Below are 26,675 nucleotides of genomic sequence, written 5' to 3' on the forward strand. Positions count from 1 at the left end.
ACCCCCGGGAGTGCCCGTGAGCCCCCGCTGACCCCTTGCCCCGGAGGCACGGAGGAGACAGGACCTCCACATGGTCCAGGCGCTCCCAGGGTGTTCCGAGCCTCCCCAGAAGCGAGTGGCCCCGAGGGCTGGAGCAGCCTCCTGCCGCCCCCTTTCCCGTGCTGTCACCGGGGTGTCCCTTGTCCCCACCGCAGCCACAGCATGGGGGGGGTCCTGCCTGAGCGCAGTTCCCCTGGAAAACCACCCTCCCGCATGTCCCACCGACTCCCAGCCCCAGGCTGGAGCACAACGGAACAGCAGAGTCGCCACAGAGTATCCCACGGTTGTGCTTCTGCACCATGGACTCCCCAGCAGCTCTAGCCTTCTGATTTCTTTTTAATTCGCCTCACAAGGTAGAGTACATCCAGGGAATGTGCAATGTACAAGGAAAGTGCTGAGCAGGGGAGGCGGGGGTGCCCCACGGGGCCGGGACTCGGTGCTAGCAGGTGGCACGCTCAGTCGGAGGGCGCGTCGGGGGTGACAAAGGTGCCCTTCTGGTCCCACTGCATGTCCCGGATGCGGCGGATGGACTGGATCTGGGGCTGGAAGGCAGACCACTCGTTCCAGTGTCGGAAGTCTCCGGTCTCAAAGAGGTACTGGTAGCCTCTGTAGCCAGGGTACTGATACCCGACCCAGCTGCAGGAAAGCAAACAGAGGACACCTGAGCAGGGTCGGTAGTGACAGGCAGCAGTGACATGGCTGTCACACTGTTGGGAAGCTGGCAGTGCCTCCCTGCCTCCCATGCACTGGGTGCGACCCCCCAGGTGGTGGGCTACATCCCCAAAACCAGCCATGTGGCACTTCCTGGCTGCTCAAGAGCCCCGAGCAGTGAGCCAGGGTGCAGGGAGGTATGGGGAGCCTGGCAGGAGGCAGCTGCCACTGTGACCTGGCTTACGTTCCACTGGGCACCTGCACGCTGCCCACACGGTCGCAGAAGCCGTAAGCCCAGAGGCTGGGCACGTCATCCTCCTGGATTTCCATCTTGTTGCCCTTGAAGTCAGCAGACTCATACAGGGAGATCTTGTGGTCCTCAGCCTCCTGGGGATGACAGGGGGAAGGTGCTGGGTCGTGTGGCCAAAGCCCTGGAGCTTGCTGCAGTGAGGCATTGAGCAGCACTGGGGGCTTTCTGCTGCTAGACCACTCACCATTTTGATGGGACGCATGGACATGAAGCAGTCGCTCCGGTAGCTGCTGGACCAGGTGTCCCAGCGAGGGTACTCGCCTTTGTCCAGGATGAACATCTCCCCACGCATGTTAGCCTGCTCATAGGCCACCCAGCTGAGGAGAGGGACAGGACAGTGGGTCAGATGCCACCCAGCTCCTCTCCCGCTCAGCCAGCCTGCAGGGTGCCAGAGCTGGCCTCCCAGCACTCAGAAAGTCTGTGGGTGTCAGAACTGGCCCCGCCACCCCGCTCCCACCTTTCCCCCAGGCCGGGCAAAGTGGCATGTGCAGAGCCAGCAGTTGTGGCGGAGCACGGAGCCATCAGGCTCTAAGCTCAGTGCTTGCTGGTGCATGTGTCTGAGGCTGGCAGCACACACCAGTGTGTTCCCAGTGCTCCCTTTCCTTGTCCCGAGGAGCAGGGGACCCCCAGACAGCTGGTGAGCCCCACACGCTGCATGCTGGAGCCTCGTCCTTGCATTATCTCAGGACTTTGCCTGTTGTCCCTCTTGCACCACCAAGCCTGGGCCAGGGCTCGCTGATGCTGGCACACTTGCACGCTTCACTGCGCCAGCTGCAGCCAGCTCTGGCATTCAGCCCGTTCCCAGGGTGCGGGTGCTCAGGGCTTGTTCAGCCGCAATGTCACCTCTTTAGCAATGCCACGAGGTGCTGCTGTGCTGTGAATGTCACGGGCTCGGGGCTCCAAAAGCCCTGGGCACTGGAACAACCCTGCGTTTGCTGCTTCGCGTTTCCCTGCAAAACTACTTCTGCAGATGCCAACAGATATTTTCCTAACGGCAGGAGACGTGTTTTAGCACCACAGGCAGTACAACCTTACACTGACTTCTAAGGCTCAGATTGGTTGATTTTGCTATTGTCTTTCCCTAAGTAAATTTTAGGGCTCAGAGTCTCACCACTGACTCTCAAGAAGACTCTGAGGACACCGATGACAAGGAAGGACTCTGTTCTCCAAGTTTCACCCTTTCTGTATCTAGTGTAGCTTCCCAGGTGTCACGCCTGATCTCCCTGAGAGCTGTTCCATCCCTCTTTCATTTCAATAAAAATTTGATACTGTGGTTTCCTAATAAAAACATTGTCATCCGTGCTACATGGTGTCATTCAAGGTGACCACAGATCGCCTTGTCCAGTCCCTCAGGGCTGCTGTCACGGCAAGCCGTGTCCCGTGTATCCTCCCTGCAGCACTGCCAGCCCCCCGGCTGTCTCATCCTGACCACGGTGTGTCCAGCTGGGCACGACTGCAGTGAGATGCTCTTTCAACACAAACATCATCTGCCTGTTCGTTATCTGGTTTGGCAATCAGTTTTGTCCCTGCCTGTGTCAACTGTTCCCATGGCTTTTGGACATTTGCAGCCCCTTTATGGCTGCTCAGCTGCCTGGTGCAGGCAGGCGTGCAGAGCTGCCTGCCCTCCCCTGCCTGCTCCAGCCTTGTCCCACTGTGTTCCTGGCCACCAGCCTGGTTCAAGGCACCCACCTTCTTTCACCCTGGTGTCTCTAAAATCTGCAGGTCTCTTGCATGTCACAGGCAGGTCCAGGTGGCAGATCTGATGGTCACTTTCCCTCCGTGTTTGACTCTGCCCCCAGTGCCCTTTGCTGTACAAGTGGCCCCAGCAGCCTCCCTGCTACCCAGGATCACCCTGCCCTCCTCGAAGGGGACCTGGGGTCCCCAGCTCTGGTCCGGCACTGGCCGTGCTCTGCTCTCTGCCCAGGCTGCAGGGAAATGTCCCTGCACATCACAGTGTGCCCAGAGCTGCTCCTCAGGACTACCTCCCCACCTCCCCAGGACACCATCCCTGCTGTCACTGGGGTCACTTACGGTCCAGAGGTGACAATGACACTGCGCACCCGGTCGAAGCCGCGGTCTGCCAGGTTCGGGCACTCGGTGGTGAACTCCATCTGCCTGCCCTGGAAGTTCTCCTGCTCGAAGACAATGATCTGGGGGCAGAGAGAAAGGTGGGATGGGGACGGGCACGCTCCGTAAGGGCACGCTCCGTAAGGGCACAGTAGTGCTGCATGTCCCTGCATGGGCCCTGCACACATGAACCCACTGCCCCACATGTCCCCCTTGGCTCTCCAAGGCTTTCTGCAGCTTTTCAGGTCTAGTGCCCAGGCAAGCAGAGCTGGGCTCTGTGCAGGAGCAGCCCCATCCTGACACAGACTGAGCACAGGAGGGTTCCCCCCAACAGCCATCCATGCTCGCCAGTGGTCTCATCCTGCCCCCAGTTCTGCTGCTGCAAGCCACATCTCCCTGTGCCAGTTCCCACATGGGGCCCCAGCTGGGTTGGGAAGGAGCTGCTGTTACAGGAGCTGCATCCACACCATGGCCTTGGGTGCCTGGCACATGCAGAAATGTCTCTGGATCCCTCACATTGCTCACCCCTTGTCCCCAGCCCTGTTGCAGCACCTTGGTGGCATGCTGCCTTGGATGGCCCTGTCACCCACACACTCCTCCTCCACCCCCCAGCACTGCAGGGTCCTCACCCATGGAGGGTGACTGGAGGAAGAGGGTGACAGCACCCAACACCATGACCCAGGAGAGAGCATTGCAGAGCCTACAGTTCCCAATGAGCCGACCTGGCCAAGGGGCACCAGAGCATCCTTCCCTCCTGCAGCAGCCCCGCAGGGGCCCCTCCAAATCCTGCACCTGCAGAGCTGCTGCCTAGGAGGAACACAGCAGGGAGGAACAGCATCATCTGCACTCCCCTCCAGCTCTCAGAGGGTACTTCCCCCTGGAACACCTGCAAACACCTCCTGCCAACTGCCCCAGAGATGCTGCTGCCACCCCTCACCCCACAACCATGTCTCTGCCTGTGGGGAGCAGCAGTGCTTACCCTGAAGGCCTCTGCATAGGGTTCCTCGCCCTTGCTGTTTGCGATGGGAGCAGGGTCGAGGGATGGGGCTGCCGGTGGGGCCGCCTTCTCCTTCTCCTCCGCAGCCTGGCCGGGAGCAGCGGGTTTTGTGGTCTCAGACATCGCGGTGTTGGGCTCACGTCTGGGACAGGGCACCAGACAGAGATGGCAGCAGCAGGTCAGAGGGGAAGCACAGACATGGGCACCCACCACCTGCCCCAGCCGTCACCCTGCACTGGAGATGGTTGCACTGGGATAGGGAGCTCAGCAATGGGGTGGGCAGCTGGGGCCAGGAGAGAAGCTGTGGGAAGGTTCTCCCGGAAGGTACAGGCAGGGCTTCTGCCTTCCCCAGGAGGATGCAAGAGCTCCCAGGTCTCCACACACTCCTTTTGTGGGCAGGAGAGCCCCAAGCATGGTCCCACCACTGCTGGGGTGCCCAGGACAGCCCCGTGCCCCAGTGCCCAGCCGGGCTGGGGTCTGATGCTGCACCAGGTGTTGGGGCTGTTCCTGCAAGGGATGTGCCCGGGAACCTGGCTGGGGACCAGAACAGCCCTGTTTTGTATGTGCCCTCCAGCAGGCACCTTGCTGGTGGCCCCGCAGGCAGGTGTCACCAGTGGCTGCTGGGGGAGCAGAGGGCGGTGGGATGCTGAGCACCGGGGTGCCCCCAGACACAGTGACCACAGCAGTGGCCATGGCTGAGACCCTGCATTCCCTCTCCCCCCCTCAGGTCCGGCTGCAGTCCGGTGCCCGGAGACTTTGTCCTCTTACCTGGGCAGCTGCTGCTTCTTGTTGGAGTGAGCGGGCTTGTGTTTCGGGGTGCAGTGAGGCCCCCACTTTATAGCCTGGCAAGGGCAGACCCCCAGGCCGGCGCACAAAGGAACTGCCAGCTCATCAGTGTCTGCGTGGCCGCCCAGTCATCACATCCTGCAAAGCGCTGGGCGAGCTGGAAGCCTCTCCCCGGCCCCATGCCCAGCCGCTGAACCCAGCACTTTCCTTTGTGCCCGCGGCACAACAGAAGACCTGACCGTGCCACTTTGCAGCGTGCAGCGGCACCCGTGGCCCCACGTGCGGCCATCCCGACAGGGCATATATAGCCCTTGCATGACTGGTGCCGACACACTGCCCTGCCCTGCCCACCCCCCGGCATCCGCACCAGCAGCAGCGCCAGCCCCACTGCAACGCTGAGGCTGCACCAGCCCCATGGCTGCATCCTGCCTGGCCCCAGTGCTGCCCTGTGCTCATTTCTCCCATCTAAACACTAAATCTCTCACTTTAAACATTGCTCCATAGGTGCAAACACCTGAGCACGCTGCCCTAAAGATGCCAGGGTGCAAGACTTAAGTGTTTTGAAATGCTTCGGGGGTTGGGGTTTTGTTTCCAAATGATGTGTCATCAAAGCTGACACTTTCCAAAATATCTCAGTTCCCGAAAATGCTGTTCTCTGTGGATGTCCCTGCTCACTGCATGCACTGTTATGGCCATTAGCTTAGTTTTAGCCTTTTTAACCTGTGATATGCTCATTCTACACCATCCCTACCTTCTCCATCGCTAAATCCCACATGAGGTTTCAGTCCACCAGTGCTGTCCCTCGCTGACAGCAGGCAGGGGGGGCATGGGGTGGCTGGTGGGGACACACTGGGTATCGGCCCCCACAATGGCTCAGCTGGGGGTGCTGCATCTCCTGCACCCCACGGCCACTCTGCACACTAGGAGGCACTGGGGGACATTCCCCTGACTCCCTCCAAGCCTCTGATCAGCTGCTCTCCCTATGTGCCTTCTATGATCCTGCCCATCGTGTGAATACCCACACACTTGCTTCCTTCCAGCCCTTTCCAGTCCCCCAGCCTCCCGCAGCATCCAGCACCAGCAGTCCTGGGCTGGCTCCTTGTTACTGGCAGCAGCAAATCGCCCAAGGCTGTGCGCTCAGAAAACTCGTTTTGCCATCATCTTCCATTCCCCTCAGGTGTGAAGTGTTAACCAGCAGCAGTGGGATCCAGCTGCACCCTCTGGGCTATTGGCTGAAAGCCTGAACAAAAAGCACTTATTGATCCCTCCTCCTTTTCCTCCAGTTTTACAGTGGCAGTACTGTGCCTGTGGGCTTGGCCAGTTGTGTGGGCTGCTGCCCGTTCCCTGGGCACTCTGGTACTGGTCAGCTTTTTGTGGTTCATGGCTTTCAGTTTGCACTCATTTTCAAGTTTGTTAGACAGATTTCTATTTTAAGCTGCATTCTCTTCCTCTTGGAGGCAGGGTGGGTTTTTGACCTCTCTGCCTTGCCCATGGCATTGATCAGCAGGTCTCGCCCAGCTCCTGCTACCCTGCTCCTGTCTCTGCTTTCTCTCACAGCTCCTTTGGGCTTGGTCCTTGGAAAACTGTGCTTGGATGGACTCTGCTCCTGACAGCTGCTCTGCGTTGCTTTGGCCATTACTCTGAGCAGTTACCCAGCAGCCTGGCAGAGAGGCTGACAGCAGGGATCTGTCCTCAGCCACTCCTGTGCCCCGGGACACAAAATGTCTGTCCTCCCCATTGAGCAGCCCTGCCGCTGGTTGCACCATCCCACCCCAGCATGGAGGGACACATGGGGCACACAGCTGAAACACAGCAAAGAGGTGCCAACCTGCCCCCAGTGCGGACGGCCAGAGTTGACCCAGCTCAGCCCTGGTGGTGCCCACCGCTGCTGGGGCTGTGGCTGGAGGGAGGAGGATGCTCCAGCTCAGCAACCAGTGGTTTCCCAGCAAATGCTGTCCCAAAACACAGCACTACCTGGGAACACAGTTGTTCCCCCAGCCCAACAGCCTCCTTTGGCTGCTGCTCCACTGCTCCCCGCTCCAAGGGGCAGGTTGTGCAGGTGTCTCTGCCACGTGCTTGGCACTCTGTGCCCTCTGTGCTCCCAGCACAACCCCAGGACAATTTGTAGAGGGGTCTTCGTAAGCAGAGCTTGAAGGTATTAGGTAGCCAAAATGTGGATGCAGAAGGCTCTTTCCAGGTCCCTGTGCACAGGGTCAGGAGACTGCTGCCGCACTCCTGAAGTCTTGATCTGCATCTTCGGTCCCTTTAATGCCTTTGTGGACCCCTTGCTTTCCCGTGCCTCTGGTCCCTGCTTGTTCTGATGCTCCATGGTTGTGTGCTCAACCTGCAGAAGAGCTGCCCTGGCTTTCAGAGAGAGCTCCTCTGCCCTAGCAGGGAGAGCAAGCTCCCTGGTGCATCTTTACTCCTACTTCCTAGAAAAGCAGGTGAGAAAACCTCCCCGTGGCCCCAAGCGAGGCGCAGGGCAGGCAGTGCTGCCTGCAGGCGCTGGGGACACAGTGCCAGGCCAGCTGCACGTGGGGGCTGGATGGGTGACAGGAGCACTGATCAGACCCTGGGGGCGATACCCCAGCTGTGGGGCTTGGGGTCAGAGCCCGTGCTCGGTGGGCTGGGGGAGCGGGAGCATCATCCCAGCTCATCAGCTTCTCTGCAGTGTCGCCTTTGTTCTGCCCGGTCCCTCCTCCCTGCCATGTGCTGAGTTAGGGGTTTCAGTAATGCTCTCCTGGGCTCTGTCTCTATCTGGAGGCTATAAAAACCCAGCTGGAGGGCTGCCGGACATGTCACCTCCGCAGGCACACAGCACCTCACCCCAGGTAAGCACAGGAGCCTCATGGCAGCTGCTCCTGCCCCGCACGGCTGGATCCTAGGGGCAGAGCTGCCACGGCGACGTGTGGAGGAGGATCTGAGGCTGCTGGCATGGCATGGCTGGGGGCTGCAGGACAGGGTGCTGCTGCTCAGCGTGGGCATGTGGCCACCTCTGCAGCACTCCTGGCTCAGCGCTGGCCCTGCCTGCATGCAGTGAGCATGCCTGGGGACCAGCACGGGACTGCCTGCAGGAGGAGGAGTGTCCCTGGGCACAGGCAGCCCCGTGCATGGGCAGGCAGCGTGCTCACCCTGCTGCTGGGCTGGGCTGTGCTGCCAGGATGGCTGCCAGGTCCGTGGCTGCCCTGCCAGACACCTGCCCGTACAGCAGCTCCGGCTGGGCTGGCAGAGCCCTGGCCCGTGCTCTGCACCTGGTCTGTCTGCCCCATCACTGCCTCCCACACTGCCAGCCAAGGAACGTGCACAGGCTCCAGAGGGCGGTTTTGTCCAGACAGAGGCTGGAGCAAGTCCCGCAGAGCAGAGCAGGCGGCTGCGGGCTCCTGCCTCCACCTGCCTGCACTGCCCACACAACACGTGGCCTGAAGCCCCATCCCAGGACGTGGGGGTCCCAGGGAAGGGCCAAGTCCCCAGCGCAGGGCTCATGGGTCGGGCCAGGCTCATGAAGGCCAGCGATGCACCAGCCCTGGGGCAGTTTTTAACCGTCCCATGTGCCCTGGCAGAGCTACCATGACCCACCGCTGCAGGAGGTCTTCTGGTCTCTGGAAGGTACGGGAGCCAGGGGAGGACCGGTGACACAGCCTGAACCCTGTGAACATCTGCTCGGGGCCTCTGCACCCACAGAACCCCCTGACTCCCTCCATCCTCCCCAGATCGTGGTGTGGGATGAGCCTTTCTTCCAGGGCAAGAAGCACGAGTTCACCACTGACTGCTACAGCACCGCGGAGCACGGCTTCAGCACCGTCCGCTCCTGCAAGATCGAGAGTGGGGCGTGAGTGGGGGTCATGGGGCACTGACACACCACCGTGCTTCGGCACCCCACAGATGGAGGGGGGTTGGAGGATGGTGCTCTCCAGTGCCTTTTGCCACCTGAATCACAGGGCTGTTTCCCCTGGAGAATGGCCCCATCCTTGCATGGTGCAGAGGGTACAGCCTGGGGTTTAAGCAGGGTGGTGGGTGCTGTGGGGTCTCACCCCTCTCGCCCCTGGCAGGTGGGCAGGCTTCGAGCACTGTGGCTTCCAGGGGCAGCAGTTTGTGCTGGAGCGTGGTGAGTACCCGTGCTGGGAAGCATGGAGTGGCAGCAACGCCTACCACGTGGAGAGAATGTGCTCCTTCCGCCCCATCACCTGTGCCGTGAGTGACCCCCTGGCTCCCTGCTGGGGGGCTGGCCCCCAGAACCCACCACTGGGCTGGTCCCTGGAGCCCACCGCCAGCTGGTGGACCAGGCAGGACAGCCATGCTGACACCATGCCCGTCTTGGCGGCAGGACCATGGGCGCAGCAGGCTGATGCTCTTTGAGCAGGAGAACTTCCAGGGCAGGCGGGGGGAGCTGACTGATGACTGCCCCTCACTGCCAGCCCTGGGCTGGGGCAGCAGCGCCGTGGGCTCCTTCCTCATCCTCTCTGGCGCGTGAGTACTCCAAGGGCTTGCACCCTGCTGGCACCCAGCACCGGGGGCACGCACCACTGCTGAGGATGCTCTGGCAGCTGCCAGCACCCTGCCCACTGCCAGGGTGCTTCATGGTGCTGCCAGCCCTGAGCCACCACTGCTGCTTTCTGCTCTGTCACAGGTGGGTCTGCTCACAGTACCCGGGGTACCGGGGCTTCCAGTACCTCCTGGAGAGTGACAGCCATGCGGGAGAGTACAAGCACGTGCGGGAGTGGGGCTCTCACGCGCAGACTGGGCAGGTCCAGTCCATCCGCAGGGTCCAGCAGTGACCACCGGTGCCAGAGCCGCGGTGCCACCAGAGCCACTGTGCTGCTGGTTGTGCACCCTGGACACCATCTCTCCTGCACAGCGGTGGCGGCAAAGCTCAATAAAGGCTCAGTTGTCCAATGCTGCACGCTGGCAGTTGAGAGGGTGCCGTGGGGGTGCAGGGCTGGAAGTGACGCCATACTGAGGGCAGAGTGGGGACGCTGCAGGGGAAAGATGGGCAGAGCGGGCAGCCCTCTTTCCTCAGCAGAGCAGAGCGCCGGGCCAACCCTGTGCTGGCCCTGGAGCAGTGAAGTGACGCCAAGGTGGCACCATGGGCTTGTGGCTCTGCATTGGTCCTGGCAGCACAGTGGCCACACGCCAGGGATGTTCATTCCTGCCTGGCCCTGTGCTGTTGCTGCAGGAAACGTGGGACAGCTGAAAGCTGTCAGGGGCTGCTGAAAAATCACCTTCTCCAGCTCACGAGAAAGTGGCAGTTAACTGAAGCTGACAGGGAAAGGCTGGTTTGGAAAAATTTCTAATTTCAGAAGAGCTCTGGAGAAAAGGTCTGATGTGATGAAAATGTCCCATTCCTGACATTTGCAGAAGGACCACCATGGGAGACAGTGCTGCCCAGGAAGGGCTTCTGTCCGCAGGAAATTGTAATTAAAAATGTAGAATAGAAGAAGAAACAACAAATTTTGGGATGGGCTGAGTAAAACTGTCCTGCCACCCCAGGACAAACACAGCTGGGGCCACCAGTCAGCAACACCTGGAGGAGGGACCACAGTTTGGTGGGGGCCAGCACAGAGCCAGCGTGGTGGGCAGCTGGCGGTGGGGCTGGTGAGTCTCTGTGGACGTGGCAGGGACATGGACAACAATGCCAGAGCCTAGCAGCTGCCAAGAGCCACAGAGGGGCTGCCTGAGCCCTCTGGCCCCCAGGATGAGGGTTTGTCCCCGGTCCCCCCGTGTGCTGGTACCCCAAACACCAACATGTCCCCAGGTTGGGCTGGTCTCTCGGGTGTCCCTTCTTTTCCATCTAGCATGGCACCATGTCCCCACGCATTTTTGCCCAGCCTCCCCTGCCCGGTGTCCCCTACCCCACATCCCATGTACCACCCCCATGTGTATGGGGTGGCCACGTCACCCCAAATGGTTGTGGGGAGCCTTTGTCACCATGGTGGGCCAGTGGCCCGGGGTGGGGGACACGCTGGCCTTTGCAGCGGGGCCATGGCCGGTGGATGCTCCAGGGTCTGTCGCAGCAGAGAGCGGTGGGGGGCAGGGAGAGGGGAAGGCTGCTCGTCCGCATTTTCTGTATTAAAATTTAATGGGGGTTGCAGCATCCTCCTGCGCCGAAGGTAGGGCCGGGCGGGCCCGGGGGGGCTGCGGGAGGAGGAGTTTGCACGGCGAGCCCTTCCTTAGGGATGCGCTCTGGAAAGCTCCAGCACAAAGGAACTGCACGGTGAGCAGAAGCCAGCGGAGCCGGCTGTCCCGGCCATCCCCGGCGGTCCCCAGCTCGGCCCTCCCCCGGACAGCAGGTAAACCCGCGCTTACCTTCTCTGCATGTGGCTCCTCTCCAGGCGCTGGGGTGGTCTAGGGCAGCAGGGGCGTCAGGCGGAGTCCCGGGGGCCGCCCCGTGCCCGGCCGGGAGCAGGGAGAGCTGCGGCCCCCCCGGAACACGGCTGCACCCCGGGACACGACTGCTGCCCCCCCGAACGTGGCTGCACCCCGGGACATGACTGCACTCGGGGAACCTCTCCCCAGGGGCTGCGGGGTCAGCAGGATTGTGACTCCAGCCGCTCGGTCTCGCAAAAAAAAATGCCCCCCAGGAATATATCCGTATTCCCTGGTTATATATAACTCCCCCGCGAATCCACGCGCAATGCAGAAGCCACCAACGTCCCTCAAGGGGTGCCAGGCTGGGGACAGCCTGGGTCCCCTCCCTTGGTCAGGGGCAGGAGCAGCAGTGTGTTCCCGGCCTGGCAGGGCGATACCCGGTCCAGACAGCAGCACCAAGACAGCCAAGCTCCTGCCGGCACCGTCTGCAGCCCCCCTACCAAATTAATATTAATTGATGCATCACTTGTTTATTTTTATTTCTTTTTTTTTTTTTTTTCAGAAACCCCATCAAGGATAGGGCTCGAGACAGGTAAATGGATTCTTTCCTGATTTTCAGTGGTCCTGGGAGGAAATGTAGCCAAAACACTGGTTTATTTCTTTGTCTTGAAACCACCATTTGCTCCTAAACCTGGTGATCTCAGGTAGGGGGTTAGTGGAGAGGCTGGGGCCAGCACACCCCAGGGCATGGCAGCACAGCCCTTCCCCTGCAAAGGGTTAATCTGACAGATGCTGCCCGGGCTCCTTTTGGGGGAGCCATTTTCTCTCCCTCATTGTCTCACTGCCTTTTGTGTGTGCAACTGCATCCTGCCCTGGGGAGCCAGGAGGAGCCCAGAAATAATCAGATTTTCAGCTTCTTCAGAGCTTGCAGGGAGCTTTTCTCCACCACCACCACCCCCAACCCTGAGCTGCAGACAAAGGCAGCGCTGGCACGGCTGCGGCAGCGCAAGCAGTCAGGCTGTGCCGGTGGTGGGCAGCACTGGCAGGGCTTGTGCTCCCCTCCAGCCTCCTCTTTGTTTGAGGGGGTTTTTAGACCCCGTTTAACCCAAATGCTGCACTTAGGTGCTCAGCCCTGGGGCACCATACGTGCCACCAACCCTATGTGGCAAGAGGCAGCTCGAGCTCCCAGCAGACAATCACCGCTCGCCATACACAAGGTGAGCGTTTCTTCCTTAAGTGCTGCCCGTACAGAATTGGTTTTCTCCCTGCCATCTCCTGGGATGTGCTTCACTGCTGTGCGAGAGAGGCCATCCTGCGGTGCCCACCCCATGCAGACACGTCCTGCCCGCCCCTCAACAGGCACCTCCTGCTCGGATCCAGGCAGGGAATCCATTTGCCAGACGCTCAATGGCATCTCAGGTGCCTGCTGTTGCTCCCTGCCGAGCCTGTGCACGGCTCACACTGCCCGGCCCCGTGGCAGCTGGTTTGCAAATGCTGCCTGGCCGTGCTGTCCCAGCAAGAGGGACTGTCGTGCAGGCAGCGCCTGCAGCGTGCAGTGACATTGAACTGCAGAAAGCAGTGGCGGCTCCGCAGCTGAACTGCAGAGCCATCACAGCCCAGCTCCCTGTGACCTCCTGCTGCTGCGGCTCCTCCATGCGGGCAGGGCAGGAGGAGGGCAGAGCAGGAGGGATGCAGGGCAGGAGGGATGCAGGGCAAGAGGGATACAGGGCAAGAGGGATGCAGGCACTGTGGGCTGCACTCCTGCCTGCCCTGCCCAGCCCTCCTGCCAGGTTCCCAGTGGCACGGTGCATCCCCGTCAGCTAGGCTCTGCCCAGGGCCGGCGGCACGGTGTTGCTCTCCCTTGCTGCGTTGGTTGCTTTCTTTTGCAGCTGCTAATGACTGACCTGAGGTCTGTTCACACACAGTCCCCTGCACGGCCTCCACGGCAGAGCAGCCAGACAGGACGGGGGGACGTTGCATGGCATTTGCATAGCTGGTGACCACAGGTAGGACCCCCAGGGAGGGAGGTGCAGACGGTGCCAACCCCATGGTCTCCCAATCTCTCACAAACTGGGAGGGCTCTGGGCAGACAGGAGCCAGCCTTAGTCCCCAGAGTCCTATCCCCTTTGGGCTCTTCCCAGGCTCTGGCTGGGTCCGTGGGGTCACATTGTCCCCAGGGCTACCTGCACAAGGGGGTGTGTCCCCCACACATGCCCAGTGGTGGGGAGGGGGCAGCTGCCACCCTGCCCAGGGTCTCACAGCATCTCTGCTCCCCAGTGCCACCAGCCCCAGCTCCTGCCCAGCCAGACCGGCTGTGCCTGGAGAGAAGCCAGGGCTCGGGAACCTGCCATCGCTGCCTGCACACGGATGCCAGAGCCAGGCCGGCTGAGCAACGGCCAGCAAAGCAACGCGCTGCCGCCTGCCATGGGACAGAGCCACAAGTCCGGCTGCTGTAGGGGACGCAGCCGAAGAGACAGTGGTGGTGACACCTGAGGACAGGGGTCTGCGCGTGTACAGGGTTTTCCTGCAAGGTGCTGGAGTTCCCTTCCCTCCTGCTGCTCCATCCCAGCCAGACCCAGTGTGTGGGTCTCCCCAGGCACAATGGGCAGGATGAGACCCATCCCTCTTGAATGCCATGTGGGAGAAGGGGAAGTTGACAGGAGCAGAGCTGTGCCAGCTCCTCAAGGAGACATAACAGCGAGAGCCCAAAGGGACTCTGTTTGATCCTGCTGGTCCCTCTGTCTGTAGGGAAAGTCCCAGTGCTTTCTGCTCTGCTTTGAGAAATCACCTGGTTTGTGGAGCAGCCTGGGGCACAGGGAGCAACAGGGGCAGCATATCCTCCTCTCAAGGTGCCTGTGCCATGGGTTCTGTGGGGCCATGCAGGGCTGACAGTGGCAGCTCTCACCACTGTCCCACCGAGCAGCCTACTCCTGTGTCCCCTGAGCAGGCGGGAGGGAGGGCTGGTTGTGCAGCGGGCTGGGGGCTGAGGGCAGACACTGCTCATGGCAAGCTTGTGGTGGGTGTTAAAGCTCCTGGAAGTCTAAAACAGAGAAGCATCCCCATGGTGACCAGGGGGACCTAGTGCTGCAGGAGGAGGTGACCCAGGAAACATGGGGCAGTGGGTGCCCTGGGTGCCTCTTCCCAGCCCCATTTCTCAGGACACAGTGCGGAGCTGCTGCTCCTGCCGCCCCTCGGCAAACAGCCCTGCTCACCTGCCTGCTCCTGCAAGAGCTTCTGCTGGGGAGGGCTAAGCCACTGGACATTTAATTCAGAAAGTAGGTTACATTACACAGGCTAAATCATCCACTAACATCTTCCCAAACCTCAATCTAGTGGCAAAGCCCAAAAACGGATCCTGCTCTTGTGAGCTGCTGCTCCACCGGCGGGGGGGGTGACCAGGACAGGCTCTGCATGCTGCTGCTGTGCTCCCACATTAACCCACTAACCTGCCAGGACCCCAAGGGCTGCTGAAGCCTCTGGCAAACAGACTAACCCACTAACCGGCCCAGCGCATGCCCTACTAACCGGCCATGCCTCGCCTGCACTAACCGTGGCGGCCAGCGCTGGCCTTAAAACGGAACGGAAAAGCTGGTAAGTATGCTGGTAATGCTGGGGGTTGCTGTGTTGGTGACAGGCAGCACAGGCAGGGCTGGGCAGCACCAGCCCCTGCCGGCACAGGCAGCCCCTGCTGGCACAGGGAGGGGGATTCTTCCTGCACGCCGTGCCCAGGTCTGCCTGTGAAGTCTGCTGCTGACTGGGAGCCTAAAATGGTTTTATCAGCAGAAGCTTTTCAGTTCCTTTTTAAGCCAGTAGATCTCTGTTACTAACACATTCCTGAACTGAATTAAACAAACTAACCGTTGCTGCTTTTCTCTTCATTTCTCTTCCAGTATGTATGTCCTCTAAGTCAGACTGATTGTGCCACGCTTCTGTTACTAACTGCCTGTACTAATCATTTCTGACTTGTTTCTCTATTGCTACTAACAAATACTCTTGCACTTTAACTCTCAGGTACTATTCACCATGACAAATGAACAGTGGCCTCCTCTTGGACTCTTGGTTGTTAACTTGCAGCAGCTCCATTTTCAGTGCTGCTGAGCATGTCTATCTCACATTCAGTGCGATGGAAAGGAAGATGATCAGGCTGCTTTGAAAATTTCTCTATTGGCCTTCTCCTTTCCAAGAAATTTCATGTGGTTAAATGAGGAAAAGAGGCTAAGTGGAAATAAGACAATGTGGAAATTGTTAATAACAACTGGTGTTTGCCAAACAGGTCCAGCAAACCCAGTTTGCAGAGAGATTCAGCCAAAGAGCGATGCTGTTGCCATGAGCCTCAGCAGAGCCTGAGTTTGGGGCTGTCCTGGGGCCCCAGTTCACCCGTCATGGGGAATGGCCTCGTGCTGCTCCTGCACTGGCACGCGGGTGCTCCCGTGCTCTCTTTACTCCCTTTGTCTCTCCACAGTTTCTCTTGTGACCCTGATGCATGTGGAAGGTGCTACCGGCAGCGTCATCCTGACTAACCGCACGGCGCCGAGGGCTGTGTCTAACCGTGGGGCTGGTACTTGCAGGGTCCCCCCCACCATGAGCTGGGGCACTGTCAGGCTGGGATAGGGACACAGCCTGTGCTTTGCCTTCTGTCTGTCTGTCACTCAGATAAACGTCCCCTGCCTCTGCAGAGACTCTGCTGGAGTTAAGGCTCCAGGATGGGGCCCATCTGTGTGGGTCTGTCATGCAGGGTAGTGATCTGTGGTGGACACTGTCAATCCGTGGTGGGTAATGTCAGCAGTAAGTGCTGGCTGTGCCAGCAGCAGTGCTGCGTGAGCAGCGGCACAGAACCAAGTCATGCCCACCATAAGGGGACGGTGGCCCCGTGCTGCTGGCTGCGATAGGGGCTGGTTCACAAGGACACCCCAGACCATGGCTGCTGGGGGGACACAGCTGTGGGGTGGCGTGGGGGGCCTGCTCAACCAAGGGTCGGGGCAGCTCTGTCCAGGGGTTGTACAGGTCTGGGCAAAATCCAGCTATGACTGGTCTCTCTTGGTTTTGGCTTGTGCTCACTAACTCTGTGTCAGGGACACCCCCAGGTAACCCAGTGTCACTAGTGACTTCAGTCTCACCCGCCAGCAGCTCTGCTGCCTACAGGTTCCCCTGGGTGTCCGGGTTCATCCTGTGATGCTGCCTTCCTCCCCTTGGCATCCCTGCTCTGCACTGACCACATCCTGGTCCTTCAGCTGCGGGGGTCTCACGAGGATCCCCTCCCCACCCAGTACTACTGTTGTCCAACCTCCACCTTAACCCACTGGCCACGCACCTCCCTTTCTTCTGCAGGGCTGGGACCAGCTCAGGTTTTGGGCTGTTGCTCCTGTGTTTGACTGAGGAGGGGGCAGGACCCACTGGGGGCAGAGTGTTGAGCAGAGGCGAGGGGAGCGGGACGGGCGCAGGAGGACAAACTGACATGGGCATGGCTTGGGCAGGTTCAGAGCTCTTGCACTGGTCAGGAGCACCATGAGCACTGGGCTGGAGTTGTCAGAGCCCACTCATTTCAGCCCCAGAGCAGCCTTTCAGCCAGCCCTGCACCCAGGGGTCACTTCCCCAGGCTGGTCACCAAGGACAGTGGATGGGATCACTAGTCACCCAGATGGCCCAGAGGAAACATTTGGGCATGTGTGACCCTGCACAGGCAGTGAGGGCTGCCCACAGACCCCTGGGTTGGGACAGACCACCAGTGCCTGCCAGATGGCTGTTTCCCCATGCAGAGGGGCTGGAGGGGTGAGAGAGGCTTCATGAAACAGCCAGGTTGCTCCTTTGCTCTGCCCCAGCACCTCAGGGCTCTGCCCCTGCTCCTCATTTTTCTCAGCTGGGAAAGGAGTCTGTCTGTCTGTCTGTCCCACTTTGCTGGTGCCCCCAGAGCTACCTGAAGAGAGGAGGCAGCAGCACGGGCGGGATGTTATGGGCAGGTCGCCCTTCACCAGCTGCCGCAACAGTGGGTGGGGGGCCAGGAGACACCAGCAGCGATGTGGGCAGAGGTCTGGGGATGGCAACCAGCCCTGGGAGGCACTGTCCTGCCCAGGACATGCCAGCCTGAGCTGGCTGGAGTTGCCTCTGCTCTGCTGGGAACCCCTGCCATCCCCTGCTCAGCACGGTGGGAGCAGGCACTGGTGTGGGCAAAGGATGCTCTGGGAAAAGGGGTCCTTGGGCTGCCTCAGTCGGTGAGAGTGGGAGTCCCACGGATCCCCATGGTCCGAAGGATGTCACCATCTGTAATGTCTGCTGTCAACATGGCAAGTGTGCAACCACACTGCAGTCTGGTGTCTTTGTGGGGGCTGGGAGAGCCGGGTGAGGATGGTCTGGGGGAGCTGGGTGAGGATGGTCTCAGAGAGTCCCAGCTTCCACATGCACCATGGGGCATTTCGTGGGGACCAGGACAGGCGGTTGTCACCGTGGCCATCTCAGCAGTCCACTGAGCAACCAGGGCCACCCGACGGGGTGTCGGGGTGGGAGGGAACAGAAACTCTGAGTCTCTGGGTGCCCAGCGCGGGGAAAGGACTTCGTCCGGGGCAGGAAGGGGGCAGAGGGGTGTCACCTCCCCGCGCGCTGCCGGGGGATGGCACAGGGGCGGGGAAGTGACATCGTGCAGAGGAGGCAGCACGGCCGGGCAGTGCGGAGTGCGGGGCCGGAGCCGCCGGCGGGGACAGTCTCCAAAGTGACACCCGGGACCCTTGCGGCGGGGACGGGCTCCGGGGTTCCGCGGGGCGGCAGCGGCGGGGCCACCCCCTCTGTGCGGGGCCATGTCTACGAGCTGCGGGGGGGCCGGTGTGGGGTACTGCCTGCTCTGCCCATGGGGCGCTGGGCACCCGCCGGGACCCGGGAGGGCGGCAGCAGGTGGAGCTCGCGTTCCAGGAAAGTCCTGCTGCATCCCTGCCTGCGGTTCTGCCCGAAACTCGGCGGTGCCCTGCCCGCATCCCTACCCGGAGACCTGCGCCGGGAGCCGGCGGCAGGAGCGAGGGCAGAGGGACCGGTCCAGCCCCCCTGCGCTGGGCAGCCCCATCAGAGATGTGTCACCGCTGCCTGAGTACTTCAGAGCACTCAAACCCCAGGGACGCACCCCGGCTGCCCCACAGCTCCTGCCCAGCGCGGGCGGGTGGGGTGCGCGAGAGGGGACACCCCAAACCCGTGTCTGCAGCAAGGGCTGCGTGAGTGGCAGCACTGGGGCCTGGCGTGTCCCAGCCCTATGCCTGGTGGGGTCTGGCTCATCCCAAACCCTCCCCAGAGCGGCAGGGGGGCACCGGAGGGACCTGCTGGAGCAGACAGAGTGGCAGAATGTTCTGCCCTGCCCAGGGCAGTGCTCAGAGACACTGCAGCTGCGGAGGAGACGTTTTGGGCAGGGTGGTCTCTCCATCCTGGGGCACGATGGTCACACAGAGCAGGGACACAGGGGGCTGGCGAGACATCGTGCCTGTGGGGAGGGAGCCCCAGCTCCGGCTCCTGCCCTGCCATTCCCAGCGGTGCGGGAAGGCAGCAGCCAAACCACTGTGTTTATTTTCCCCCAAGTAAGCAGCATTTTGACGTATCACAGCAAGTCTCTCAAACACATGTTGACAGAAAATGTGTACAAGCAAGAGAAATGTTGTTCATTTGCATCAAATTGCCAAGCGATGCTGGGAAATGGATACGTGGCAGTTCTGTGAGGGGCGCGGGTGTCTCTGCCACCGCAGCAGGGAGCCAAGGAGGAACCCCATGGGAAGGGCTTTGCCAGTGGGATTGTGAAGGCCCCGAGCACCCTGGCTTTCCCAGCTGCCGAGGGACCCCAGAGGGGTGGGCAGGGTACTGGGTCATGGGGTGCTTGCTGGGGGTGGATGTAGCTCAGGAGCTGTGAAACATCCTGGTACTTGAAGGTCTGCCCAAGCCCCAGCTGTGCAGCGCTGCAGGTTTGATGCGTCTTCTCCCAGATCTGCAAAAATGTGGGTTTTTTTTTAAAAAAATCAATTTTCCATTTTGCCCTCCCTCCCTTCACTCTGAGAGGCAAACAGAGCTGTGCTCACCCCATGAGTGCTGGAGGGAGCTGGCTACAGTGGAGCTGGAACTGTGCAACATACGCATCCCATGGACCCTCAGTGAGGCTTTTCCTCAAGTCCTGGAACTTGATCTCAGGCAGCACCGTGTATTTGCTGTCCCCAGTGCCTCACAGGGACACCCTGGGGGGACTGTGTTGGGCATGAGTGCTGCGGTGTGGATTAAAATGCGGTTGCACAGGCGGCCTCTTGACCTAACCTCATTAGGAAGGTGTAAGTAACACTAATTAAAATCATGAAGTCCCAAACTGCTCTTCTCTCTTGGTTTAATTTATTTCTGGCCACTTCTCATTTCCACAACTAATGCTCCAACAAGTTAATTTTCTGAAAATGATCCAAAAATGGGCAGTGCAAACTGAAACTTTACGGGTGTCTTTTAACAGCATTTACACCCAGGGCTGTGGCCGTGCCAGCAGGGGAAACACATCTGCAGCAGCTAATGCTTTGTCTCCTGCGTCACCAAGCCCTGTTTGTAAGTGAACCCTGCAGAGGCCCCACCCACCACCGGTGCAGTGTCTGGGACCACTGTGCGGGGGGGCGTCTGCGCCGAAACACCCCTGGGAACCAGAGAGAAGCAGGGAAGGGCTAATGCACCTTAAATGTTGAAACTGTTGTTAGCTGCAGGCAGCAGGGTGCAGGCAGCAGGGTGCAGGCAGCAGGGTGCAGGCAGCAAGGTGCAGGCAGCGCTGGTGTCTGGGCAGGTGCTTGCTGTCCTGACCGCTCGACGTGGCTGCTCACCTCCAGGCGAGGAGGAGCCTCCTTCCCCAAGAGCTGCACTGACGGGCTGGAACCTGCTTGTTTCCCAGATGGTGGTGACTATTCCATATCTTGTAGCAAACAGAGCTGAAAGCCATGTGTGGAATAATGAATAAAGCCAAAGCTTAAGGCAGGAGATCCTAGCACATCTTGAAACAATTAAAATATCAGTTACAAACTTCTGCGTGTGCAAAGCCACCATCCTTTCCTCTTCCAGCTTTGCAGAACAGGGCAGTGGCTGTACCTTGGGCACCAGGATAAATATTTAAGTCTCACCTGGAGCAAAGTGCAGGGTGGCCCCAGCTGGGCGAGCATTGCGGAGACTTGCCTTCCCATGGCCGGAAATGCTTTGGGAAGGACAAGGCTCCTGGTTCGCAGCTTGGGTGCTCCGCGCTGGTGACAGGTCAGCCCAGCTGCTCCCGGGTGAGAATCCCATTGGAGAAGAGCCCAGTTCGCTCCATCCCAGTAGGTGCTGGTGGCCCCACAGGACAGGGGAAGGGATCAGGGTGATTTCTGGTGAAGAAGTTTGGTCTGCCACCCCATGGGGTGCCCTGCACCATCCCATGGGACACGGTGCCATCAGAAGTGGCCGTGACTCTCCCTTCTCCTACGCGCTCTCATTAATACATGTGATTGTAAGGCAATCCATAATTAGATGCTAACTGAGTTTTCTCTAAGTTGGGTGAGGGTAGGTCACCCAGGTAGGACTGGAGTCAGCTTATTGTTATTATCAATCAATAACCTATTTATTTTCCAACATTCCTATTAACCTCTGCAAGCCGCTCGCCGTTTCCATTTCAAAGGGCTGTGCAGCTGCTTTGCTGACTGGACAACTCTGATTGAAAATGTAACAGTGACCCGACCCCAAAGGCAGAATCCAATTAAAATCATTTTCATTTGTAGATTAATATTTTTTAACATGTTCTACATTCCTTACTTCAGCATTTCACACATAAGCTGCTGCCTCATTACATGAGCAGCCTGCATCAGTATTGCCATAAGAAAATAATTATAATTAGTTAGACACAAAGACAATAGGACCATCCTTTAGTGTTTGGTTGTGATGGGTCACCCTCGTGGCAGCGGTACTGACCGGGATGCTCGTGGCTGCCGTGCTGCCGGGGAGGAGAGCGACATGGGGGGATCTCAGCCTGTGTCTCCTTGTACCACTCTACACACATCAGCCCCCGGCAGGGGGTGGGTGGGGGTCACCAATGCTCCATCCTGTGCTGATGGATGAGAACAGGTGACCTGGTGATAGGCACATCACCTCAGCCCCAACAGAGCTGGGGGCTGAGTGACGCTGGGGGTGGGTGGGGCAGTGCAGTAATTGGCTGATGAAGCTTGGTCTTAATGTAAAGTCTCTTATTAATAACATGACTTTGATAATAAAAAGATTGAAATTAAGTTTATGGTTTGCTGACTGCCCTTTCCACACTGTAATCATCTCTCATTCATATTCATGAGCCACTCATTAGTAACCACTGCTTACAAGCAGGCTAAACAGCCAAAGCCTTCAGCAACCACCAGCTCCTTAACTGCTTAACTTGCTCACTGATTACCAACATCAAATTAACTCTGCAGAACAGATCTAATAAGCTTCCCAGTGGCTTCAAACCTCCTTGAAAATTGCTCTGATGTCTCCATGGGGCCCTATTAAAAAAAATTCTTCCCCTGCGAATATTACACTCTTGTGCGGGTGATGCACAGGCTGCAGATGCTGCTGCTGTCCCCATCAAGGCAGTGCCAGCGGCGGGGCAGCCCTGTCGTATGTGGAAATGGCTGTTTGCACTCATGAGGTACTTTCCTGGAATCCCACCTGCTGCCTCTGCTTTGCTTTTGCCAAATCTGCTTCGTGGTAAAACATGAGTTGCCTTCTGAGCAACAGCAACCACTAAACCCTGGCCAGGGAGAGCTATGGGGCTCCATCTTCCACCCTCAAACCCTGCCCCTGCCCCGCGATCTGCTCTGCATCCTCCACCTAGCCCCATGCCGCTCCCCGCGCAGCCCCTGCTTTCACCCCCATCCTTCATTAAACGCTTCTGAGACTTAATTTGACTATTTGATAGCTCTGGGCTTGCGCAACAAAGGAATAAATAAGAACGACCTTTCAATTTAATTACTTTTTTTAGATGTGGGGGATATATCGGCTTTGGCAGTGTGGTGGGAGGAGGTTTGCTGGCATTTAGGAGGAGCAGGGGACCAGCCCGATGATGCTCTGCTGCTGCAGGGAGCAGGTTGGGGGCACCAGGACTCACCACACCGCTGGGGACAGCACGGTGCCGCGCGGGGTGAGCCGCGGGCTGGGGACGATGCTGGGCCGGCAGCTGCCGTGCTCGGCATGAAGGGTGGGGGTGGCTTCCTGGCAATTAGCTCTGATTAATATTTCAGCAGCGGCCTGTGCACATGCGGAGGAACGCTGGCACTGAGCATCACGGGAGCGAAGGGGAACCTTCCTCTCCTGTTGCCATGGCAATGTGGCGGAGCGGCTGCAGGGCTGCGAGGGGTGCGGGGGGGATACAGTCTCCCTGTAAATCCACCCCCCGGCTGGGGCGGCCGTGAAGCCTCCCCCAAAATCCCAGATCTCCCTCTGGGGGAGGGATGGATGAGCTGCTCCCAGGGGGATGCCATGAGCTCCTCATCACCCAGAGCCCCCAGCTCTCCCATGCACAAAAACAGACCCACTGCAGCTGGGTGGGAGGCAAGAGCTGCCCCCAGCTCTCCCCATGCAGTGGGGCTCAGCCCTCTGGGACAGCAGGAGAGGCCCCAGATGTGCAAGATGCCCACATGGGGGGCTGAACCCACACAGGGGCTCCCACCCTGCACCCCCATTCCCTGGTGCAGGAGCTTCCACCGCTGCCCAGCACTGATGGAGCGAGCGAGGTGGCTGCAAATTTCCGCACCCAGCCCGTATTTTCTGCATGCTGGTGAGTGCGTCACGCAGCAAGTCCGAGATAGGCGAGATTTAGCAGGCAGGAGGCGGAGAATTTGTGTATCGCTCCTGCTTTATGGCACTGAGGTCTGGGAGGGGATGCAGGCAGAGGGGTCATGGACCAGGCTGCATCCCCATCTCCTGCCCCAGGGAGGGCAGAGGATGCTGCAGCCCAGCCCCATGCCACCCCTGTCACACGCCACCCCAGCCCCAGGAGCTCATGGCAGCCCCACTTCCCACAGAGGAGCCCCGCAGCAGCATCACTTCAGTGCAGGCAGGAGGGCAGGGGCTGGGGCGGGGGGTCATTGCCACAGTTTTTTGTGCAGGCGAGGAAGGGGGGTCCCCAGGGTCTGCCCAGCCAGAGGAGCCTCTCCTCACCTTCCCCTGCTGGGCCACCTCGGGCAGCTAGAAGCCATTCTGCACCAGAAACACTTTGGCTCCCCATCCTTTGCCCACACATCCACTCCCTCACACCTCCCTGCATGATCTTCCCAGATTCAGACTGGAACTGATATTAATAATGGCTTATTTCAAATTTTCAGCCCACTTTCTCCCAAGAAAACATTTATACTGAGCTCCATTTTCCATTTCTTTTCAATTACTGCAGTGTCTGATCACCTCCCCACAACTCTCCTCTTTAGCCATAAACACAAATCCTATTACCTTTTCTCTTTCTGTGTATTTGCCCTTTGATTTAAGCTGCATTTTCTCCTGTTTTCATCAGTTCTGGACCTCTCCCGCTGTATATCTCCCTGTTTATCTACTTTCCAAAGGCCCCCTCTTATTTCTCTGGCCCTGATCAATACAGCTGCAGAGCTGGCTGGCAGCTCCTCTCCACCGCTGCCTGCAGTTTTTCTTGGGGGACTTGTCCAGTATTTCTTGTTAAGCTTCTGTCTCAGCTTGTTCCATTTCTCATTAGGTTTTAGCGCTGGCATTGTAGTATTTCTTGTATTTCCACACTGCCCAGCGGATCTCTTGTAATTCTTAACGGCGAGGCTTAAAGTCTCACTCTTTAGTGGACTCCCGAGTCCTTTCTGGCAGGGTTTGAAGTGGCAAGCAGCGTGACACTTTTATTTTCAGGTGGAGAAAAGAATGTCTCTGGTTCCAAGCTAGGCCATGATTTCTTCTAACGAAAGGGGCAGTGGGGATTATTTGTGTTTTATGGTTGTTATTCCAGGGGATGTATTTCCTGGAGCTGATGCTGGTTGGCAGCCGCTGGCCCTGCAGTGCCGGGCAGGTGACAGTGCCCAGGGCTGGGGCAACTCAGTCCTGAGCTGAGGTGTGGGGGGATGCGCTGGGGATAGGTATTTTTTTCATCTTCATCCCTCTCAAAATTTTCCTTCTGAGAGAGAAGCTGCTTTTAAAATACAGCCCAGCTTTCCAGCTGTCAGGAGCCAGCAAATGTATTGCTCTCCATGGCTGCATTTCTGAGTATTAAACATGACGCGCAGTCGCCGCTACACAATATTTCCTCAGATGCCACTGCACCGGGGGAGCCAAACAGTGTCCTTTAAAATAAAACCAATTTTTCCTGTCTTCTCCACAGAATAGTCTTATTTATACACACTCAAACAGCTGTTACTGCAGGTTAACCAAAGGTTGTAAAAACATTTTTCAAATGCCCTTAACTTCGCTTGGTTTGTTATTGAAATTGTTAATCTTGGGTTTAGATTTTTTCCTTATCATGAGGGTATAAAATAGGCAGAACCAGCTCTTCTCCAGCTCTGCAGAGCATTCAGCCCCCCAAAAGTGGCTCCAGCACCATCCTGGTGCCTTCCTGGCCAGTGCCGGGGACACGCAGCCGCTCAGCACTGCAGATGAGCGATCGCCATCCTCCCCTCTGCCCGAGAGCACCATTTCTATGCAGATGATTCTCCCATCTAGGAGTGGGAAACCAAGGCTGATGAAATCCAATCTTATCTTCAGTCTGATTGTGATAATTTGCAACGAGCTAAGGAAAAGTGAATTATTGTTAAATGCAAATAGAAGTTAAATAACGTTGTTTGGGAGCTGCTCTGTGTCACACCATCCACATAAATCAGGGGGAAGTTTAGCCCAGGGTAATATATTACCACAGTTAGTTACTACCTTTAAATACCTGGCTGTGTGTCCAGAGCTGCCCAGATCCTCAATTACCTACCCGTTAATTTGGGACGGTTATTACATGGTGGGGACCTGCAGCTCTGCCGCATCCCTGGCACAGCAGCTCCCACAGCCGGGCAGAGGAACAGCGGACGGCAGCCAGGGATGAGGGGTGGCCAGGGACCAGAGCACCCCAATGGTTTTATGTCTCTGCAAATCGTCTGCCAACCCAAAGAATGACAGAGACTTATTTTTAGCCACTGCAGCACAATTAAGTCTTCTTGTTAGTCTCAGGAGGAGAAGGAGGTTGTTGGTTTACTTGCAAATGCTTGAGGTAATTCTCTAATGGCTCCTCCACCATTACACAGACACTGTTTTCAATCTCTTATCATATGTAATCCCTAATGATTTCTCTGTTATGTCCTGTTTTATTAAAGTGCCATTGAACTATAGCCTATTGATTTAGATTTCACAGACAATTGAAATTTAAATTGACTCCAAATTGAATGTCTCCGTGCAATCTGTGTTCTGTACTAAAGATAGATAAAATGCTTCTATTTTTGATAACAACTTACAGCGGAGGCATATTTTCATTTTGGAAAGTGCGGAAGGGCGTCAGGATTTCCATGACAATGTCAGGTGGATAGGATGGCAGTGGTTTTCCCACCTGCATGGGCATTTACCACCGCCCCGGGGCTCGGTGGGAGCTGCCAGAGCCTGGGGCAGCATGCTGCAGGTCAGCATGCATGTGTTCCTTGGAGTTTTATTCAGAGAAAAATTAATCTTAATGCTATGAAGCATGCAGCTAGTGAATTCTTGAAGGGCTCTTGGCTCGCTGAGCATGAGGCGAGCTGCCAGCAGGGTGCTTGGCCACCGGGATGCTCCTCACGGTGTGGTGGCACTGGCAGCACTGTGAGCAGCCGGCCGTGGCAAGCAGAACCACACGTGGCCGGTGCAGCCGAGCGTGCAGCCAAAACCCCACCAGGTCCCTGAATGTCTTCCAGGTTTCATTCTCTCCCGCATCACTGGTGGCTGCAGCAGGGCTCTGGTGTGCACAGACCTGGCTGGACCCATTGCCAGAGCTGGACCCAGCCCTACAGCTCTCTGCTCCCTGTGCCCCATCCTGGGTGTCCCCATGAGCACAGGGTGAACGCAGCTGTCCTTGCGGCCCCGGGGACCCTCACCTCCACCTCCCAGGAGCTTCGGTATAAATAATGAGTTACAGGCTGCTATATGCCACAGGCTCTACTTATATGCCTCTCGCTAGTGATAATGTCTGTAGTACAGCCAACCTTAATGCCAGCAATGATAATTCTTTCAGTGCAATTAACTGTTTATTGGCTGATGTATACAGCCCTGTCACACAGGGTGGTCCCCACAGGGTCCCTGCGTGGGGATGAGAGCACAGGGTCCCCCAGGGTCCCCCACCATGGTGGGAGCATCCCCCTGACACCCCGTGGCAGCAACAGCATCCTGGTCCCTCTCCATGCCATGGGGTGTGCAGGGGCATGGGCAAACCCTCTGTAGCAGCCAAAGGGCAGCTGGCCACAGGGTGGGGATCATCTCCATCCTGCCCCAAACCTTCCCCTACCCTGTATGCAGAGGCAGATGCTGCATCCCCATGGCCATGTGTATGCTGATGAAGTGTGCTGTTACGTCCCCAGCTTTTAGAGACAT

The 26,675-nt window shown here is 58.3% G+C and overlaps 2 protein-coding genes and 1 long non-coding RNA gene across 4 annotated transcripts; 2 read left to right on the plus strand and 1 right to left on the minus strand.

Moving 5' to 3' along the window:
- Positions 1 to 355: 355 nt before the first annotated feature.
- CRYBB1 (crystallin beta B1) lies at positions 356 to 11,626 on the minus strand. 2 transcript variants are annotated; one of them, XM_065033659.1, is made up of 6 exons: positions 11,154 to 11,626; positions 4,047 to 4,206; positions 3,032 to 3,150; positions 1,185 to 1,317; positions 935 to 1,077; positions 356 to 675 (listed from the first exon to the last, which is right to left on the minus strand). In XM_065033659.1, the coding sequence occupies exons 1-6, from the start codon at positions 11,162 to 11,164 to the stop codon at positions 495 to 497; spliced, it is 747 nt and encodes a 248-aa protein (XP_064889731.1). In that variant the 5' UTR covers positions 11,165 to 11,626; the 3' UTR covers positions 356 to 494. The 2 variants fall into 2 exon arrangements, with proteins under 2 accessions (XP_064889731.1, XP_021140659.1); XM_021284984.2 differs by lacking the exon at positions 11,154 to 11,626 and adding an exon at positions 4,833 to 9,532.
- CRYBA4 (crystallin beta A4) lies at positions 7,652 to 9,750 on the plus strand. The gene is made up of 6 exons (XM_005498189.3): positions 7,652 to 7,681; positions 8,411 to 8,456; positions 8,561 to 8,679; positions 8,900 to 9,041; positions 9,175 to 9,317; positions 9,478 to 9,750. Exons 2-6 carry the CDS (start codon positions 8,418 to 8,420, stop codon positions 9,623 to 9,625), a joined length of 591 nt encoding a protein of 196 aa, XP_005498246.3. The 5' UTR covers positions 7,652 to 7,681; positions 8,411 to 8,417; the 3' UTR covers positions 9,626 to 9,750.
- LOC110357472 (uncharacterized) lies at positions 10,955 to 17,454 on the plus strand. The gene is made up of 3 exons (XR_002411158.2): positions 10,955 to 11,137; positions 11,719 to 13,162; positions 13,434 to 17,454. It is a non-coding gene; the product is annotated as an uncharacterized LOC110357472 (long non-coding RNA).
- Positions 17,455 to 26,675: the final 9,221 nt, after the last annotated feature.

The sequence above is a fragment of the Columba livia genome, chromosome 17, assembly GCF_036013475.1.
Source record: "Columba livia isolate bColLiv1 breed racing homer chromosome 17, bColLiv1.pat.W.v2, whole genome shotgun sequence".
NCBI classification, from domain to species: Eukaryota; Metazoa; Chordata; class Aves; order Columbiformes; family Columbidae; genus Columba; species Columba livia.